Source organism: Elephas maximus, chromosome 1 (assembly GCF_024166365.1).
Source record: "Elephas maximus indicus isolate mEleMax1 chromosome 1, mEleMax1 primary haplotype, whole genome shotgun sequence".
In the NCBI taxonomy this organism is placed as follows: Eukaryota; Metazoa; Chordata; class Mammalia; order Proboscidea; family Elephantidae; genus Elephas; species Elephas maximus.
In genome coordinates this window covers 175294940-175316462 of record NC_064819.1, presented here as the reverse complement: position 1 = coordinate 175316462, position 21523 = coordinate 175294940, and the positions used below count along the sequence as shown (strand labels likewise).

Sequence of the window (21523 nt, the reverse complement as noted above, 5' to 3'; positions counted from 1 at the left end):
CTGAAGGCTGTGGTCTTTGATTTTCATCAGTAAGTGCTTCAAGTCCTCTTTGATTTCAGTAAGCAAGGCTGTGTCATCTGCATATCACAGGTTATTAATGTGTCTTCCTTCAATCCTGATGACCCATTCTTCTTCATATAGCCCAGCTTCCTGGATTACTTGCTCAGCATACAGACTAAGTATGGTGCAAGGATACAACCTTGACACAAAACCTTTCCTGATTTTAAACCATGCAGTATCCCTTGTTCTGTCGAATGACTGTCTCTTGGTCTATGTGCAGGTTCCTTATGAGCACAATAAAGCGTTCTGGAATTCCCATGCGCACTGTTATCCATAATTTATGATTCACACAGTTGAATGCCTTTGCATAGTCAATAAAACACAGGTAAAAACATTTCTGGTATTCTCTGCTTTCAGCCAAGATCCATCTAACCTCAGCAATGATATCCCTCATTCCACATTATCTTCTGAGTCCATCTGGGAATTCTGGTGGTTCCCTGTTGTACTGCTGCAACCGCTAATGAGTTATCTTTAGCATAATTTTAGCTAAGTGTGATATTAATGAAAATGTTCAATAATTTCCACATTCCATTAGACTGCTTTTCTTCTTAATGCACACAAATATGGATCTCTTCCAGTTAGGTGGCCAGGTAGCTGTCTTCCAAATTTCTTGGCATAGTTGAGTGAGCACCTCCAGCGCTACACATCCATTTGTTGAAACATCTCCGTTGGTATTCTGTCAATTCCTGGAGTCTTGTTTTTTGCCAATGGCTTTAGTGCAGCTTGGACTTCTTCCTTCAACACCATCAGTTCTTGATCATATGCTACCTCCTGAAATGGCTGAAAGTCAACCAGTTATTTTCAGTACAGTGACTCTGTGTACTCCTTCCATCTTCTTTTGATACTTTCTGCTTTGTTCAACATTTTGCCCATAGAATCCTTCAGTATTGCAACTTGAAGCCTGAATTTTTTCTCCAGGTCTTTGCACATTGTCATTATAATATTTTGTGTTCTCGAGCTGCCTTCTGAAATCTTTTGTTCATCTCTTTTACTTCATCAATTCTTCCATTTGCTTTAGCTGCTCTATGTTCAAGTGCAAGTTTCAGAGTCTCTTCTGACATCCATTTTGGTCTTTTCTTTCTTTCCTTTCTTTTTAATGACCTTTTGGTTTCTTAGTGTATGATGTCCTTGATGTCATCCCACAACTCTCTCTTGCAAAATTCTATCATGTTATCTCTCTGGCTTTGTTTCTGTCACCATGGCCATATTTTCCAACTACATATTCTTCTTCTTTGGTTTTGATTTTTGCATTTCAATTACCAGTAACTATCAACGCAGCCTGATTGCATGTTTGATCAATTTCGGACTGCAGATGTTGGTAAAAATCTTCAATTTCTTCATCTTTGGCCTTAGTGGTTGATGTGTAAATTTAAATAATAGTTGTATTAACTGATCTTCCTTGTGGGCATATGGATATTATCCTATTACTGACAGCATTATAAATCAGGATGGATCTTGAAATGATGTTTTTGACGATGAATGTAAAAGTTGGAAACAAGGAAGGATCGGTAGTTCGGAAATATGGCTTTGGTGACAGAAACGAGGCTGGAGATCGCATGATAGAATTTTGCTAAACCACTGACTTATTCATGGCAAATACTTTTTTTCAATAACATACACTATGCATATAGTCGCCATTTATGTTGTTGAAAAAAGGTATTTGCATTGAATAAGTTTTTCGTCTTGCAAAATTCTATCATGTAATCTTTGGCCATGTTTCTAAAACTAAGGCCATGTTTTTCAAATACCTGCCCTTCTTCTTTGTTGCTAACTTTCACATTTCAATCACCAGTAATTATCAATGCATCTTGATTGCATATTTGATCAACTTCAGACTACAGAAATTAGTAAAAATCTTTAATTTCTTCATCTTTAGCATTAGTGGTTGGTGTGTAAATTTGAATTTAACTGCTATCAAGTAGTGGAGCCAAACTTCTGGTTCCTAAGGGGCCATTACATATTAGCTACTAGTACAGCTAGAAGATAGAAGCCCTGGTGGCAAAGTGGTTAAACACCTAGCTGCTGAAAGGTGGACAGTTTGAACCCACCCAGTGGCTTCCCAGGAGAGAGACCCAGTGATCTGTTCCCATAAAGATTACAGCCTAGAAAACCCTGTGTAACAGTTCTACTTTGTCACATGGGGTGACTGTGTTAAAAATCAACTCCATGGGACATGACAAAACAGCTAGAAGGTAAGTCCCTGTCTGAAGTATTGGTCTATTCAGAAGAAAAAGTTGACAGGTCAGAACAATTTTTTATTTTTTGTTTAAAAAGTTGGAGAGCACTCATATGCTAGCAGATTCACTTACATGATTGGAAGCACTCTGTCTTGTTTTCAAGAAAAGGAAGGTAGGTCTAAAAACCAATCAGAGCTGAGGCAGCATATAACCTAACTGAGGCATTTTCTAAGAGGAAATAGCCTGAGTGATGTCTGACCTTGTAAAGTGGTTCTCAACAGCACGGTTTTACACCCAGGAGACATTTGGCAATGTCTGGAAATATTTTTGGTTGTTAAACTGGGGGGTGGGGTGTTACTGGCATCTAGTGCTTACCAGCCAGGGAAGCTGCTAAGTATTGTACAACGCACAGGACAGCCTTGGCTCCACTAACAAAGAATTGTTATTAGGTGTCACTGAATCGATTCCAACTCATGGCGACCTCCATGCCCCACAGGGTTTTCTAGGCTGTAATCTTTACTGGAGCAGGCTGCCAGGTCTTTGTTCCATGGAGCGAGTCACTGGCTGGGTGGGTCTGAACCACTAACCTTTTGGTTAGCAGCCAAATGCTTAACCATTGTGCCACCAGGGCTCTTTTAGGCAATTACCGGGTCCAAAATGTCAATGCCAAGTTTGAGAAATCCCACTCTGTGACAATAATAAACACAATCCAGGGGTCTGAACCTGAATGAACCGGTTCAATAGTCCTAGTCTAGGAGAGTTCACGCAGTCTCCAGTTCCTACCTGTGGAGGTGGGAATGGATTATATGACCCACCAACTCAGACTGCTGACTGAAATATCAGCAAGAAAGTTGGAAAAGTCACGTTAGAAAAGTGTGACACATGCAGGCGGTACACCAGCTCTGGCTAGCAGGCAGAAGACCTCTTTCTTTCGGTGCCTTAGCGCTCATACTAAGTGGGCTGCCGGGCACAAACGCCTTATCCACGTAGTCTATTTCCCCCGGTAGTTCTATCACGGTTACTTTCAGCAAAACCAATTTTCAAGGAAAAAAAGCGCAGGTCCTACTGCGGATATATGTAAGCACTTTCGGGACGCAGCAACACAGCACGAACTTAATTCTCGCCCACATTCTACCTGGGCGTAGGTAAACGATTTCGGCTCCCTGGGACTCCGGCCAGGGAACGGGGCGGGGAGTGGGGGCGGAGGTCACGTGGGACCGCAGAATTACTGCCTCGCTGGGCGCTCTGGTGGACGCCATACGCCACGTCACGTAAGTTGTTCCATCCAAGCTAGGGTGGAGGCCATCCGTATTGCAGGCCTGAGAAAAGCCTCTTTGCGCCCAGTGTCGTAACTGAAGGTACAGAAGACTATGCCTGTGTTTGGCCAGTTTCTTCGCTGTAGTACAGTCGCATTAAAGGACAACCTTTCTCGGCCTCCTCTCGCCGCCCCGTCCCCCCTCTTGCAGGATTCCCGTTGGTATCCCCCGCGGCCCGCCCCCGCTTCGCCTCGCCCCCGCACGCCGGAGCCCCGGGCCCCTCACGTGACCCGAACGCGCGCCGGCGGGTGGAGCAAAGCTTTTGAGGCGGCGCCGCAGGGGACGGAAGAACTGACGGAGCCTTGTGCGCCGCAGCTTTCGCCCGAGCTCGGTCGCTGCGGACGCGATGTCGGGGCTCTGGCTCTCGCTCCTTTGGGCCGTCACCTGCCTGGCGGCGCGCGGTGTGCTGTCGGAGGAGCCGAACACTACCGTGCCCCATAACGTGACTTCAGCGCCCACCAAGATAACCCCGACGATTTTGACGACCCCCACGCCGAACACCACTGCTACACCAGGTGGGCCCCGGCCCAGTGGGCTGCCTGTGTTCGCCCGCGTTTGCTTAGCTGGCCTCTGTCCCCTTGGTGCGCGCAGGGCCGGGGCCGGGACGGGCCGCGCTCCGGGCGCGGCGGCGACTCTGGCAACATGGCGGCCCGCCGGAGTCCAGAATGGGGCCGGTCGCGGGGTGGCCGGGGTTAGTGGGGAGCACTCCGGCGGGAAGGGGACGGGAGAGCCGCGGTGGCCGGAGGGCTGTTTCCGACCCTGAAAATGTTTCACTTCGAGGTGCTTTGTCAAAGTGCATCGTAATCCTAGGCCCGTATTAATGTTGGGAGAAGGGACGTGGCTGCTTTCCGCCCTGGCGGCTGTTGGATTGATTATGGGGCGAGGCACCGCGCATCGAAAGTTGGAGGCGAGACCGAACTCCCTCTCCCTGGCCTTGGTCGATTATCCACTCTGGTTTTCTCTCCTGAGGGCGGCTTCTCCGGAAGTTGGCGAAAAGTGGGAAAGAAAAACTTGAGGACTGTAGTAGTCGTTCGTGTCTCAGACTTGGGTCTGAAAGAGTAAATCGTATCTGAGATTAATTACATTGGTTTTGCGGATTGGTATGAGATACATCTAAGATTTGAGCGTTTAACGAATGGAAACTTTGCACTCTTATATGCAAAGGAGGAAGAGTGGTGAAACCTAGGAGGTAGATGAAATCGGAGATAAAGCAACTCTCCCTGGTAGGTGATGGAGCTGGGATTGTTGGACTCTAAGGCTGTCGATTTCTTAAAACACGCCTTGTAACTTAAGTCGGTTAGGGGTTGGTTAAGGCATACAAGAAATTAATTGATCTATGTTGTGAAAACAAAAACGGCGGAGGGGAGAAATTTGGGTAATAAAGTGAAGAACCATTAGATTTTTGTTTAAAATCTGCAATCTAATGTGGTGATTGTTCTAGTTAATACTGGATGAGGAGTAACTTGGCTTTTTGACCGAAGTGTTGCTCAAGTGTGAGGATTTCACCTTGGCGTTATTTTCATGCTGATCGTATTGTTCCACAGTGTCTTCCCTAGTTTTTGTATCTTTTAAAATGTTAATGTAATAAGATAGACATTTGATATATAATTCGTTAGGTTTAGAAAGATGTGATAATAACTGAAAAACTTAAAAATAAGGAAAGTAAATTGCAGTGCAATGCTTGGAATTTTAACGACACTCTTTAAGATGATAAAGCAGAATATTTTTTGTCTTCTGTTTATTTGGCACTTCCTTCCCAGAACTGTAGTGTGTGTTTTTTAAGAGAAAGTTGAAATATCGAGTTAATTGCCTTTGTGTAATTGAGATGCGTGTAAAACAGATGTCTTATATGTTTCTGGAAATTGTAGTTGGATAAACTAATCTGAAAGGTAAAAAAGTCGGTTGTAAATTACATTCATTATGCTACCCAAACATTTATCATCAGCCACAAAAGATTTTAAAAAGCTAGTACTTTTCATCTGCGTGAAAATATATTAAGAACTCTTAGTTCTATTTTGTGACCCCCTCAAAGGTACCATACATGTCCCAGCCTCTAGTAAATGCTATTAATAAAAATATTCAAAGGCAAAGCCTCAAGTTTTTTAGCCCGGGGAAAGCAAATGGGAATATTTGTCCAGGGCATCTAGGTTCTATGAGGATGGAGCCCATTTCTGGATTCCAGTCATTTGTCCAGACATTGAAGTCTAAGTAGACCTTATTTCTGGACTTTTGACTTAAACTCCTGTTGGTAAGATCTTGCTAACTTGTTAAGTTAGATGTCCTACATGGATCTGGCCCCTCCAGATATTGTCACTTATTCTTCAGTTGTAGCGGACTCTGTGAAGAGGAAACCGTTTATGAATTGAAAATCTCTAGGACGTTACCTCTTTTTCTTAATAGGCATCATCAGAACTTGGATTCAACCTGTTATCTTATTAATATTAATCTAATTAGTGTTGGTTTTGTGGCACAGTGGTTAAGCGATCGGCTGCTAACCAAAAGTTTGTAGTTGGAACCCACCAGTCGCTACTTGGAAACCATATGGGGCAGCTCTACTCTGTCCTGTAGGGTCGCTGTGAGTCAGAATGGACTCCACGGCAACGCGTTTGGATTTTTTTGTTTGTTTTAGTGTTCATCTTGTAACACAGGGGGAAATGCCTTTTCCCCAGTATTTTTTTTTCAGGGTGCTTTAAAATGCCTCAAGAAACCCTGAGTGTCTATGAATGTCTTTGGAGAGATAGCTACCCTGTGAAAAAGGCTTGTTTAGATAGGCATCCATTAGCTTGTTGGTGTTTTGTTTGTTTTTTTTGGTTCATTTATTCATAGTTCATGATGATTGGAATCTCTTATAAGCCAGTGTTTATAAAATTTTACTATTTTTCTGAGTTAGTAATTATTGTACTGTATATAATACTTCTTTTTTTTTTTTTTTATTGTTTAAAAAACCTAAGTAGAACAAACTCAAAATTAGGTACCAGTTAGTTTGCTGATTTCATACATTTTTCCTTCTCAGGAACCTGTGAAAACCACCAGGACTGTGCATCCTGTGTTAATGGTAGTACTACCTGCTTCTGGTTAGAATGTAAAGAAGGTAAGAGGCTTTAGATTTGTTTTAATTTGCATTATTTAACATTTGGTTGACACGGACATCTCCTATCCTGTAAAATGCCTTCCTGCTTCCCTTCCTCCCTTTTTTAATCCCTTAGGTTTGATAATTGTTTGGTGGGTTAGGTTTGATAATTAGGGCTCAATTGCTTTTAAAGGAAGAGAAATTTAGACCTTTAGAAGGAATTAACTATGAAAGAAAGTAGTGTAATTTTCCCCTGGTGGTCTTAAGGAAGACCAGACAAATCCTCTGGGTTGTTTGAGACATTAAACTACAGATGTCCTGCAGGGTGATGTGTAAAGCTAAGAGAGACTTGAAACTTTGTTGGATGCTTGAATATTGGGGAAGAATGAAGTAAGGAGAGAGTTGACTCTTTTTCTGTGCTTACGTTAAGTTTTAAAGTATAAGTTACCTGTATGTACATTTAATTGAGGGATAAAATGCTGGATGGAATATGTTGAAATGCCCATAAGATTTTTGTTAGAGCCACAGCATTATCGCATATTTAATATCTGTTTTCTTCATTTAATGTAAGATGGTTGGCATTTTTATCAGCAAAACAATATTTTTTTTTTTTTAATAAAGAAAAGTCTAAAACCACATGTTAAATTTTTTTATTCTTGGGTGAAGAATATGAGTGCTTGAAATAATATAACAACATTAAAAGTTCAAAAAGCTCTTTTAGAATTAAGGTATTAGCTTAATTTTTGGTTAAATTAACTTTTTTGTTGTGTAAGAGTCACATTTGTTTTAGATCATAAAATGGAATTTAAAGACACACTCCCCACCCCCGTATGTGGCAGTATGTAGGAGTTGGCAGGTTCTGGAGGTTAAATGGTCTACTTTAGGGTATGTTCAGGAAAGCTTTCCTCTCTTGACTCCAAGTCTGCCTACCCAGGAATGCTATTGTAGAAGGTGTAGAAGACTAAACCGGTGAGATATCTGGGACAGAGGTCTTACTGCTGCTGTGGTATGAGAACACCTCCCATGCTTACTAAACCTTTACTACATCCTTACTAACTCCACTCCTAACTCAGCCCTCTCCTTTGGGTTCTGGCAGCTTTCCTTGACTGTATAGTAGCCACACCACAGTTGTGAGATGTGTTTCAAATTTATCTGTCCGATATATTTATGTGGATTTTAAAAGGATAAAACCTGGAGCGCTCTCCTAGTATTACTAAGACAACGAGAAAAGGAGGATAACAGTATTGATTGGTCTTCTAAATTGTTTATGCTTAAGTTTAATTTTTTTAGAAGCTATTCAGGAGCTTAGTAGTATAGTCAAAGATAATATAAGTGACTGGTGCTGTTTGTCTACTTTTTTTAATAGCAAATAAGAGCCACTGTTCACATAATTCAACAGCTAGTGATTGCCATGCGGTGAACCGCACAGAATCCTGTTCTGGTAAGTTTTCATGTTTGCTGCTGGGCGAAGTGGCCACAGAGAGGTGAGGAAGATCATTGCTTTAGGATGCCTTGTTTCCGTGTTTTGTTAGAACTATTTCCATAATTCTAATCTTATTAGAAATTGGATATGTATAGAAAATAGAGCTCTTTGTTTTGATTGATACAAGGAAGGTTTTAATGGTTTGCTTTGGAATGCTGTATGTGCAGATGGCCCCTTCCCACCTTTTTTTTTTTTTTTTTTTAAGTTTGCCATGAATTTACTGTAGTTTATATTTTCTCTATTTGCCTTTTGCAGGCCTGGATAACCTATTCTGGTCTTGCTTGATCATGGAGACTGGTGCTCGTGATTGTCACAGCTAGGCTCTAGCATAGTTTGTGCTGTGGTTAAATGAACCTTCTCTGTATCTATCCATTTCCTGTATTTTAATTTGAGGAAGTTATTTACTCTTTAACCTTTACTTCTTGTCCAGGAAATAGTTAAACTTTCTAGATGAAACAATTGATTTTCCTAATGAGATTATAATTAATGGGAAAGTCAAACTGCTAATTTGGTGCATGGATAGTACTTGAATGGAACAAAAGATTTTTCTGGAATGTGTCAGTAGTATCTATAACTAATTTTGGTAGCAGTTTCCCCAGCCCTCTACATCAACTTGAACATTGTAAATGAGGGTTACATTCGTTTTACCCGATGTAGTGTGCATAATATTAGGTGGTACATGAATGAACATTTCAGTTGTATGTTTTAATGTTGTAAGCATTTTTAGTAGTTGTTCGTTATAGAAAAAACGTAACTACAACAGACCTATGATTTCACGATACTGCTTAGAGACAAGATTAAAAAATTTTAAAGACACGATTTAAGGAAAAATTGAACAACTAATGTTACTTACATGATCATATATCAGAATTAGTTTCTGTTGTTGTGTGCTGTCGAGTCCATTCTGACTACTGGCAGCCCTATAGGACAGAGTAGTACTGCCCCATAGGGTTTTGAAGATCACCAGGTCTTTTCTCCCACTGGTGGGAGCAGCTGGTGGGTTTGAATGGCAGACCTTTTGGTTAACAGCTCAGAGGTTAACCATTGCAGGGCATCAGGGTTCCTTTTAGTTTCAGTTGTGAGGGACCTGAAATTCCAAATTATGTAATGAATTAAACAGTAGACAAATTTACTTCTCGTTCATGTAAAGGAAGTATGGACTAGAATGCAGCTATAGGGCTAGCGTGGCGGCTCTGTAACTATTAGGAACCCAGGCACCTAGGTTTTTACTTCACCATTCTCAAAAATAGCTTTGATCTTACTGTCTAAGATGGGGGCTTGTGTACCAGCCATCACTTGATTTTTCTGCCAGTAGGAAAACGAAGGGGAAGAGAGGCCTGTATCCATTTTAAGGATGTCTCTTAGACTTCCCAGACTCCATAACAAAGCAAGGCCAGAACAGGGTTATCCAGGCCTGCGAAACGTATGGGTGTTATATGGTCAGTTATACATGGGACATAGCAAGGGAGGCTAAGAATCTGCTTTCCTGGGGGGAGAAGGGGTATCACTAAAAATTGGCCCTTGTATTTCTAAAGAAGGGGAGAATGGTATTGAGTGGGAAAACTGTCAGTCTCTTCCATAGGTAGTACTTAAGTATTATAAAAATTTTGAAAGTGGTACTCAGATGTCTGCAGGTTGAGAAATAGTGTTACAGATTGTGGTATTTTAAACAATTTAGATTTGTACTGAGTTTTTTGTTTGTTTTTAATAGTGCCCACTGCTACTCCATCACCAACCAGTTCTACAGGTAATACAGGATGATTGGCTCCTTTCCTCCTCCTCCTCCTCTCAGAATTACACCCTATTGATGGATAATGTTTTAGTGATTACCTAAAGGTTGTTAGAACTTTAAGAATTAGTAAAGACTTATTTGAGCTTTGGACCACAATATCTCTGGTTTGTGACAATGACACATAACTCCAGCATTTCACATTCAGTGAATCTGAGCAGATTTACTCTAGTTTTGTACATTCATTCTACAAACTTTACTTTTTATGGGTTTTGTGAAAATCTTGGAAAGTACAGAAAGAAAATTAAAATCACTTGTAATTCCCAAAGATGAGATAAATCTTGATACTCATAGAAGAAATACTACATTGCATTTGTTTCTTAGTAAGACTTTTTAAAATAGTTTTTTTCCCCCCCTTAGAAACAAAATATTAATTCTTGGCCTTCTCTGTCTTTTTGTAAACTTTATCCAGATGTATATATTGATTTTACACACACATACACATATACGTATCTTAACATAGACACAATTTTATGACTACTTAATGCATTAAAATACCTTTAAATACTAGTATTGTTGGACTTGTAGCTATCTTGACCTTTATTCTCTAAAAAATTGAAAGCATGTTGAAGCTGGTAGTATTATTTTTAAAAGATAGATACTAGTTACCTAGGAAGTTAGAAAGTTAAGGTTTTTAATACATTCTCTTCACATTCCAGCTAGAACCACAGCTACGCCTTACTCGACTACAGCTTCCACCACAATTCCTACATCAGGTAATTGAGGTTTCTTCAACTAACAGTGATGTAGGATGTACAGTGTTGCCTTTTACTATTTCTAACGGCATTTTCCAGTTTTGCTCAAGAACGGCCGTGGCCTGAAATTCTTATCTTAGATTTAGGGGACCAAGATAGTATAGGCTGTTAGAACAAGTAATGGTAGGTTTGCTGAGAGTCCTCTTCTGGTTTTATTAATGTGTACTCACATTTGGCATGACCCATTATAATTAAGTGTAATAATACCCAAAATCTTTTCTGTAGAATTTGTAGGCAAAACTAATTGGTTATAACTTAAAAAGGTAATTACTTGTTCATATTATAGACTGGGTTGTGTGTTCTATTAGACCATGGTGATTTGAGTGAAGATAATATATCCATCCTTTTTTACTGAGAAAAGCCTAAAAAACCAAGATCATTACAAGAGGTACACCTCACCATATTTATTATGTTTCTTTGTAACTCTTGAAAATGCATGTGAAAATAAACTTTGATTTGCCGTATTGTCAACTAAATTCTGTTTAGAGTATGCTGCAGGACATCCAGGGTACATAGGTTAGGGACCCTTTCCCTATTCGTATGTTGTCTTGATGCTGATGAGCCTTTACCTGCTCTTAGCGATCCCCTTGTTTTCATTCTTTAATTTCAGTGAAGCCACTCTGTTGCTCATAGGAAGGAAGGCAGAACAGTAGGAATTAGTTTTTAAGGCTGGCTAACTTACTACATAGGCAACAGAGCCATTGTTTATTTGATAATCTATTGAAGAAAAAATAAAAATCATTTTAAATATGAAATTGCTTTTTTATTAAAATGGATGGGACTCCATCTAATTTTTTTTGTTTCTTTTGAGATGTTTTACTCCCTCAAAGGAATTTTCCTTATTGCTTGGTAATAATTTCTTATAATGTAAAATGTTTTGACAGTGTACTAAGATGCCTTTTATGACAAATTCTTTTGCTTGTCAAAATTTTAAATTGCAGGTACTGAGATTATTTTTGTAACTTGAAAATTGTGACAGGATTTTAATTTATGTATTTACTTTATATAGGTTATAGTAAAACTCAAAAACCATATGAATTTTCTACACAGATATTAATATTTAGTCTCTTCCTATTATTCAAACTGAAGACCTTTTGGGTTGCAGCTGAGTACTTAACCAGTGTGCCACCAGGGTTCCTTATTTTGATACTAATAGCTAATGTTTTAATAATTAATACACCTTTATGTGCTTATTCAACAGGCTCTGGGTGGTGCAAACAGTTAAGTGCTTGGCTACTAACTGAAAGGTTGGTGGTTCAAATCCACCAGAGGTGCCTCTGAAGAAAGGCCTGGCAATCTGCTTCTGAAAGGTCATATCTTTGAAAACCCTATGGAGCACAGTTCTCTGACACATGGGGTCGCCATGAGTTAGAATCACCTCGACAACAGCTGTGGTGATGTTTTTTTTTTTTTTTGCATGTGCTCATTCAGGCTATGTGATGTTAATTACAAATTAATGAATGGAAAAGCAATTAGCTAAAAATATATCGTCTGAAGAAGTTCTTGTAAATTCTAAAAGTGGCTGACACAGTCGTAGGATATAATTTATATGTCAGGAGACTCTTGACCATTTTAAAGTCCTTGAACAAGATGAAGAATTAAATTAGTAAGTGGTTGTCTTCCTTACTTAAGGATATATTTTAGCTGGTAAAGAGTTGACTTTAGAGGGAATACTTTATAGACTTTAACACCAGGCAAAACAGAAACAGGTTTCTGAGAATCATGAGACTTTCTAAGGACTATCTCTGCTCTCTTATCTAACAGGAACGACAAACACCACTTTGACTCCAACCTCACAGCCTGGGCGGAAGTCTACCTTTGATGCGGCCAGTTTCATTGGAGGAATTGTCCTCGTCTTGGGTGTGCAAGCTGTAATTTTCTTTCTCTATAAATTCTGCAAATCTAAAGAACGAAACTACCACACTCTGTAAAACACATCAAATTAACACAGACTGCCGGTTCGTTCATGTAATTCACTGAAACCAAAATAATATCTTTCAAGATGTCCCACATGGAAGACGCTATTCCAGGATCTTTAAATTTCCAAAGGAGGCATATAGGATATTTTGGAGCATCGTCCTTGAAGAAAAATCAGTTATGTCTTTTTGCTCAACAGGAATATTTAAAATATTCTGCATGAATCCTTGTGGCTGTCTTCTTTTATTTTAAATGGCTACTGCTGTGGGATTATTTTCTCTTTTCTTGACATGCCAAATGTAACTTTTTGTAAGGGATGGAAAACATTGTCCTGTGCAGACAGCCTCATGACTCTCTTGGCAGTTTAAATTTAGTCATTTTAAGGCCGGAAAGCTGCGTTATTTTCATCCTAACTCAGGATGTAGTTAGTGAGAAGAATGTGCCAAATGAGCATCAATCAGGTGGAGTTTTGGCTATCATTTCAAAAGGGGAATAAATTTATAAATTTAGTACTACTAAACTGTATCCTTAAAGTAAAATTTTGTGCTTGATAAGTTATTTTTTCTACATTAGAAATAGGATGCCACACAGGGAATTTACATTCCAGTTTTAAAGAAATGAATGGAAAGGATACAAACCATTAATGTATAGCAGGTTATTGTTCATACTTGTAAAGCACCTTGTATCATTGGAAAATAAAGAACAGTGCCTTAAAAGACAGACTGAAAGGTAGGCTGTAACTTAAAATGTTTGCGATTTGTTCTTTTTACATTAAGAAAAGTAAAGGTCGCGCAGAGGATGTAACTGTTGATGTGAGCAGTAGGAAACCTGCTTTTAGATACCATACTGCTGGTATTTGATTGAAAACTCACCTATTTTATCTCAGAGCTGAATAACTTAAGCTAAAAGATGTTATGCAAAGTTGAAAGCATTCACATATTAAACCTCCAACTCTTTTTTTAATGGCTGTTAAAGTATAATTAGAGATAAAATTGGTTTAATTATGTTTTTTCTTTGTACTTCAAAAATGTACCATAACACTGTTGTACCTTGGAAGGATTTCCACGAATCTTACTTGAAAAGTAACTTCTTTCATGAGTCAAAAAGGAGGAAATAAGTTGTTTTAGAATCATTTACTAACTCTTTAAATGAGACAATCATTTTATGTTTTCAGACAGCAAATGTAACCAGTGTAATTTCAGAAAATCTAAGGATTTTTGGTTGATCAGATTACTGTATTATTGCCCTGAATGAATAGATAGAGCTTTCTGTTTTTCTTCCATCCCTTCCATTCTTTTTGGTTCCAATTCCTGTAGTATAGTGAACATATGTAGTTCTGTAGCTTTTTTATGAAGGACTAGTTTTTGTTTTAGTTTTAGAACAAATTAAAAGGGATACTCTCCTCTGCTTTTGACATATTGGATTAGTTCAGAGGCTTAAATTAGTTTAAAATAAGCCTTTTTTTTTTTTTTTCCTAGGTCTTTGAGCTTTCCCGTTTTAGTTTCTTTATAGTGGCTGAGTTCAGCACTTGGTTTTCAATATTTTATGGTAGGAAATGGTAAATCACTTTGGTCCGTTTCAAAAACCGGCTCTTCGCATTTAGATAGTTATATTAAAAGTTGTTAAAATGGAGATTTACTGTTTTTTTGTTACTTACTGGTACAGCTAAAGTTTGTTTTACTTGCACATTTGTACATACACCTAATGTTTTCAAGTGCCTTAATTGTTTAAAATCTCTGGCTTGAAAGGATTTGGGGGAAACGGTAGGTTAGTTTACTTTATGTTTTTGTGTTTCTTTTAGTAGTAATATTCTAGGTACCTCAGAAAATTTTTCATGGTGCCATGGCTGTTACTTGATACAAGATTCATTTGAAAATATTCGGAATTTCCATTCCCTCCAAAGTGGCAAAAAAGTAGCTACAGTAGTATAATTGTCATTTACTTGGATAGGGAATACTTCAGCACACATTAGCGTTAACACATACAGCAAATTTCATGAAGTTGTAGCTTGATTTGAAGCCTCTTACCTGTAATTTTGAGCACCGCTTCAACAAAATCATATGAAGTCAGACTTTGCAGATCTACAGAAGAGCTCTTTACAGCATAACTCAGCCTTTTCAGATCCGTTTTCCCCTTTCCTTTAGCAATTTAATATCTTGAGCCATTAATTTTTTTTTTTTTTTTTTAATCCGGAAGTTACATAGAAGCTTTTTCAGGTTTTTCATCTGGTTTGTTCGTGCAGTTGTAGTTCTGTCAAATACTTCGTTTTACCTATGGATTTTTGTTGCACAGGCAGATACTGCTGTATTTAGAAATTTCTATTTTAGTTCATGCAAAACCGCAAAACCAATCTGTATCATGTACCAAAATGATTTAAAATAAATCTACGTGTTTATTGACCTAATCTGATTTATTAACTGACCTGTGTTTTTGCATTTTGATGGTGAGATTTAGTGCTAGTGGGTTTACCTTATTGGTCTGGGAATAGTTTGTCTGCTCACATTACTGGTCCCCTACATTAACAGGTGTTTACTGAGGTGTATATTCATCAAAGGGGAGCAGAGGCTTAAAAATGAGAGTTGAATGCTTGTGAAAATGACAATGCAAGTTTATCTTCCACAAGCCAGTAGAAGCCACCTACTTGTGTTCTGTTTAATGTAGTTAGGAATTGAGAATATTTTTTTGTTTGTTTGTATTTTTGAAAGCTTAATTATTATTACATTTTTTAAATTATTTGTGATTTTCTGCCCCTTTAGACCAGATCACATGTGAACTAAAACTGTGCTGGCATGTGAAACCTGGTTCTGTTGGCCTGTGTTATAGGCAACATTATTTAATCACAGGCCCTGGACTGAGAAGAAAAATATAGTTGAGTACTCGTGTATAAGCTATAAATACTAGTTGTTGGGTGCCCTCGAGTCAGTTCTGACTTATAGTGATCCCATGTGACAGGGTAGAACTGCCCCATAGGGTTTTCTAAACTGTAATCGTCACAGAAGCAGATTGCCAGCTTTTCTTCTGAGGAGCTGCTGGGTGGGTTCAAACAACTAGCCTTTGGGTTAGCAGCAGAACACTTAACCATCGCACCGCTGGGTCTCCTTTATTTGGGCTTGTTAGGTATTGTTGAGACAGCTTCAACTCACAGAGACCCTGTGTACGACAGAAAAAACACTGCTAGGTCTTGTGCCATCCTCACAATTGTGCTTAAGCCCATTGTTGCAGCCACTGTGTCAATCCATCTTGTTGAGGGTCTTCATCTTTTTTGCTGGCCCTCTGCCAAGCATGATGTCCTTCTCCAGGGACTGATCCCTCCTGATAACATGTCCAAAGTATGCAAGATACAGTCTTGCCATCCTTGCTTCTAAGGAGCATTCTGGTTGTACTTCTTCCAAGACAGATTTGTTTGTTCTTTTGGCAGTCTGTGGTATATTCAGTATTCTTCACCAACACCACAATTCAAAGGCGTCAATTCTTCAGTCTTCCTTATTCATTGTCCAGCTTTCACATGCATATGGGGCAATTGAAAACACCATGGCTTGGGTCAGGCACATCTCAGTCTTGAAGGTGACATCTTTGCTTTTCAACACTTAAAGAGATCTTTTGCAGCACATTTTGCCCACTGCAATCCATCTACTGATTTCTTGACTGCTGCTTCCCTGGGTGTTGATTGTGGATCCAAGTAAAATGAAATCCTTGACGACTTCGATCTTTTATCTGTTTATCATGATGTTGCTCATTGGTCCGGGTGTGAGGATATGTCCCGCTTCTCATATTATTTGCTGAGTGTACAGATTGAATAAGCAGGGAGAAAGGATACAGCCCTGACACGCACCTTTCCTGACTTTAAACCACAGTGTCCTTTTGTTCTGTTTGAATGACTGCCTCTTGGTCTATGTACAGGTTGCTCTGGAGCACAATAAAGTGTTCTGGAGTTACCATTCTTTTCAGTGCTATCTGTAACTTGTTATGATCCACAGAGTGGAATGCCTTTGCAAAGTCAATAAAACACAGGTAAAGACACCCTTCTGGTATTCTCTGCTTTCAGCCAGGATCCATCTGACATCAATATTTGGCCTTAGAAATTGTAAGGGGGAGGGAGAGAACTTGCAGTCCGGAAGAGGAGGCAGCAGGGGGATGGTGACATTCCTCAATAAGACAATCCCAACAAAGGAAGAGAGAGGAGGTAGTGACATTCCTCAATAAGATGGTCCCTATATAGTTAAACTTTAAGCCAAAGAAATGATCTTTACAGGGGTCTTTGATTTGATAAAGCCCTTAACTTGATAAAGTCCCTAACTTGATAAGATCTCTAACTTGGTAATTAAACCTTAAGCCAAGGAAATAGTCTTCATTGGGGGCGGGGCGGAGGGGTCTTGTCCTGGCTTTTAAATGTTAATAGAGACAGATCAAGAGAAAAAAGTAGTATAAAACCCTAAGAAAACAACTATGGGGCACTCAGATTCTTTCTCTACCTGAATCAAGTGTACTTTTACTGGTAGCCCTCTGCTTGCTAATAAACCTCTGCTCACTTGGCACTATTTGTCTCAGTGTTTGAATTCTTTCCTACACCGAAGACAAGAACCGAGGCCATTCTCCGGTAACATTTCAGGAATATTTGGTTTCGTATCAGTCTTATAGGTACAGCCAACTTGGTAAGTATTGTGTAAAACTTCCTGCAAGTGTGAGGATTCCCTAAAACAGCTAGAAACAAATTACTTTGATAAGAATAGGGTTCAAAATAATTTTTTGAAATGATAAAAATATTTTTAGTGTTTTAAGTCTACTACTGTTGATGAATTCTATCAGGCTTTCGTGTTTGTCTTTGTTTTTGAAAGATATTTTTGCCAGATAAAAAATTCTAGGTTGGCATTTTTTGATCCACTGTCTGTCTTACGTTGTATTCTATGAGAAATCTGTTGTCATTGTCTTTGTGCCTCTCTACATGTCTTTGCTTTGGCTGTTTTTGAGATTTTTCTTTTTATCCGTGGTTTTGAGCAAGATTGATTATCTTGTGGTGTAGTTTTCTTCATTTATTTGGGGTTTGTTGAGCTCTATTTTTTAGGTCTTTGTTTCAGATAGTTTCTATTACTATGTCTTCAATTTCTAATATTTTCTAATATGTCTAATCTATTGTTAATTTCATCCAGTGTGTTTTTCATTGCAGATGTAGTTACCATTTTTAGAAGTCTCTGTCACGTCTCTGCATTTTTAGTATTTTTCTCAAATTTTGAAACATGGAGTAATAACTTTAATGTCTGTCTGCTATTTCTAACATCAGTGCTGGTTTCTATTGGGTGATTTTTCTCCCGGGTCATATTTTCCTGTTGTTTTGAATGCCTGGTAATTTATTAGATGCCAGACACCCAAAATATCTGGGTGCCAGATATTTTTGTATTCCTTTAAGTATTCATGAGCTTTGTTGTGGGATATAGTTAAGTTTCAATTTGAAAACAGTTTGGTCCCTTCGGTCTTAAGTTTTGGTATTTGAGAGCAGGGCCAGGGCTAACTCGTCCCCACTATTAAGTCAAGTCCCTGCTGGGTACTTCAGTATCCCCTGGGTTATGCGGTTTTCTAGTATGGGCTTAATGGAACGGACTATTACTGGCCTTGTGTGGCCTCTAGGTACTTTTTTTTCTAAACCTTTCCTCAGCCTTGCATAGTTTCCTTATATGTGTATGCTTATCAGCCCATTGCTGAATACTTGAGGGGTACCCTCTGGAGTTGTCTCTAGCTTTCTCCTCTTGGTACTCTTCCCCTGGGAACTCTAACTGCCTTAGTCTCAGTGGACTTTCATCTCCATCGTCTTAACTCCCGTAGTCCACTGGACTCTGCCTGGGTTCTCCCTGCATTTGGCCTGGGAACTGGATCAATAGTTTACAATCTTTCAGGGATCACTTTCCTTCACTGCCTAATATCCAATGTATTGAAAACCATTGCTTCATATTTTCTCCAGTTTTTTAGTTTCAAGGTAAATCCAGTCCTTTTTACTCTATCTTTGCCGGATGGAAAAGTTCAAGACAGGTTTTTTGTTTGTTTTTTAAAGGCTTAAGTTTTAATCATTTAAGTAATAACACAAATTTTCTTAGTTTTTTTTTTTTTTTTGTATATAGCAATAACAAATTCTTAATTTCTGTGTTGGTATATTGCAGTATGAATACACAGGCATGCATCGCTTGACATCCTTTTGAGCACCATCCGACTGCATATACCTCCATGGTTCCATAAGGGGATGCAATAGGAGAGCAGGACTTACCGGATGGGAGTCCCAAGTAGGGAGATCTGTCTCTCACTAGCCCTGGGTCCGCATCCACACCGCCCCCCTACCCCCCACCTTGGGCAGCAGGGGGAGGTGGTCCAGGTGCCCATCTGGGGCTGCCTGTTCCACCATACTCGCCTCAGGCAGAGACCCGGTAGATCCCACCGGAGCCCCCAAGCGGGATGCTCCCCTGAGGCCCCTGCCCCACTGCGAGTCCAGCAGCCTGGCTGGAAGAGTTTAAAGCCCGTTAGGGGAGACAATGGGGAAGGCAGGCAGGAAGGAAGAAAGGGAAAGAAGTCAGCAGTGCAGCCAGGTTAGGAGGCAGCCGGCTGGGCAGGGAGCGAGTGCGTGCCACGGCGGGTGGGCAGGGGACTGGCATGAGCCCGGGTGGCAACCATGCAGCACCAGTGGCAGCAAAGCCAAAGTTTTCCAGCAGTCCCTCAGTGTGGTGGCCGCAGCGGTGCAGGCCAGAGACCGTCCTTCCTGTGTGTCTCTCTCCCGTATGTAATACGGTGTTTGCACAACATCCAAAATACATAACATCCTATTTCCCAGAATGTATCGTGGACGTTAAGCAACTCATATCTGTAAATGATTTAGTTATTTACATATTTAAGGATGTTTAGGTTGTTAGAATTTTTAGTTTTTGCTAACAGGTTCTCAAAGAACGACTTTGTACCTGCCATTTTGCACTTGTTTAAATAGTACTCTAGAATAAACATGGGATAAGTGGAAAAGTTATGTCATAGAGATTCCACATTAAAATTTTTAAGAGACTGAGATTGCCTGCCAATTCCCACCAGCAGGGTATCAGAGTGTTTCCTATACCTGTACCACTTGATATTGGGACTATTTTTACGTTTTGATGTTCTGATGAGTGAAATGGCTTCCTTGGTTGCCATCATTAATTTGTATTTCCTCTATGAATTGTCTAGTTTTCTATTGTCTTTTCTTAATAATTGTTGCTTTTTGTTGTTATTTTTGCTCCCCCCATCCCCACCCCACAAGATATACTGGATGCTAATCTAAGGTCAATGGATTGTAAATATTTTAAGTCTTTGTCTTTGGTTATGTTGTTTGTATCAGCCTGAGTACAGCCATTGTACATAGGATTGCTATGAGTCAGAGCTCACCTGACAGCACCTAACAATGTAACATTGGTCATGGGAGGACTAGAGGCCCCTGGAGAATTCCCTGTGTTCCAGATATAGTCCTTAACTTCCATTGTGTAGCAGCAATCAGGATCAATCACTCCAGCCAGTAGAGTAATCCCTTTTGTTGCCTACTGATTTACTAGCATAAAAAGCCCAAAATGGGCAGGTGTCAGTCTCATCTTACATCAATGGAGCCATTTTTGTGTCCCCAGTGGAAGCATACCTTGGAGACTAAGACCTCCAAACCAGCAGAGCTTGGGGCTGCTGAGATGGGAAGCCAAAATCCTGCAAGTACATTATCAGGTATAAAAGTGATAAGAGCAGCTCCTACCTCTATTCCTTAGTTCCTGAACCCATATACTCTGATGCAAACAAAATGCCACATCCTATAAGACAAAAGTCCATCCTTTCTGGGTGTTGTCTCCCAACCGTTGCTATAACAGTACAGTAAGTTCTCAGGTTATGAATGTCCGACTTCACCTTGCCCTTTAATGTTAGGTAAATTTGCCCTCACTTTGAAAAGATTTAACCAACCCTTACAACAAATTCTTCATCACAATCACCTTCACGTGCTGCACATGCAGCTTTTAACTCATTGAGAAGGTTTTGAGCCTTTTCTTGCACTAAAGTAAGGCTAAATAAGAATCGTATACATCTGCTCTGACTTACCTACAAATTCAACTTAAAGGCACACTCAGGAATGGGTCTCGTTTGTAACCTGGGGACTGCTTGTATTCAGTAAACTATTTCACCTTTTAGTTACTTCTCAGTACACCCACTCCTCACTTAGCAACATGGTTAGTTTCCAAAGACCAAGTCATTATGCAAAAGTTGGCATTATGCAAAATGAAGAATGACTATGTGATACATAACTGCCAAACTGCTGAGAATCGTGGCCCAGCTCAAGTTGACGGGAAGCCTTAACCATCACAGCTAGCGTTAACTCTACCTCGCACCTTGGCATTCATTACTGACAGATGTACGTTGTTAATGCATAAAATAGTTGGATAATAGATGTTTTACTATTGTCATAAATGCAAAATGTCAGATAACAAGACAGTCGAAAAGTGAGGAGTGAGTGTATTGGGGTATGTTAATATTATGAACATGAGCTCACTGCAGCACTTTGTTGTGAAATTGATTTCTTACTTAGAATCAGTATCATGAAGAATGCTCACATGATGATGGACAAGGCATTCTGTGAGTCCATGGATCAGATGGTGTTGACAGAAGCATACAGGCAGGGAAAATAATTCATATCCAGAATATGTGTCGATCATAGTAAAGATGAATCTCTGCCACCTCTAGGATGGAAAAGGTCTGATATAATCAACTTACCACCAAGTGGATGGTTGTTCAACCCCTTGCCAAGGGATTGGTGCCATATTGTGTGCTCACTATTGGTCTTGGGTCTTGTCAGATTAGTCATTTGGCATAGTGTTAGCCATATCAGCCTTGGTAAGGGGAAGTCCATGTTGAACCCATGCATAACCTTTATCCCTGCCACCATGGCCACATTGTTCATGGACTATTGAGCAAGCACTGG

The 21523-nt window shown here is 39.6% G+C and overlaps 1 protein-coding gene across 1 annotated transcript; it reads left to right on the top strand.

The window, feature by feature from the left end:
* Nucleotides 1–3803: 3803 nt before the first annotated feature.
* On the top strand, nt 3804–14966 carry CD164 (CD164 molecule). The gene is made up of 6 exons (XM_049900386.1): nt 3804–4068; nt 6567–6644; nt 7990–8064; nt 9818–9853; nt 10555–10611; nt 12415–14966. Exons 1-6 carry the CDS (start codon nt 3900–3902, stop codon nt 12579–12581), a joined length of 582 nt encoding a protein of 193 aa, XP_049756343.1. The 5' UTR covers nt 3804–3899; the 3' UTR covers nt 12582–14966.
* The last annotated feature ends 6557 nt before the right edge of the window (nt 14967–21523 follow it).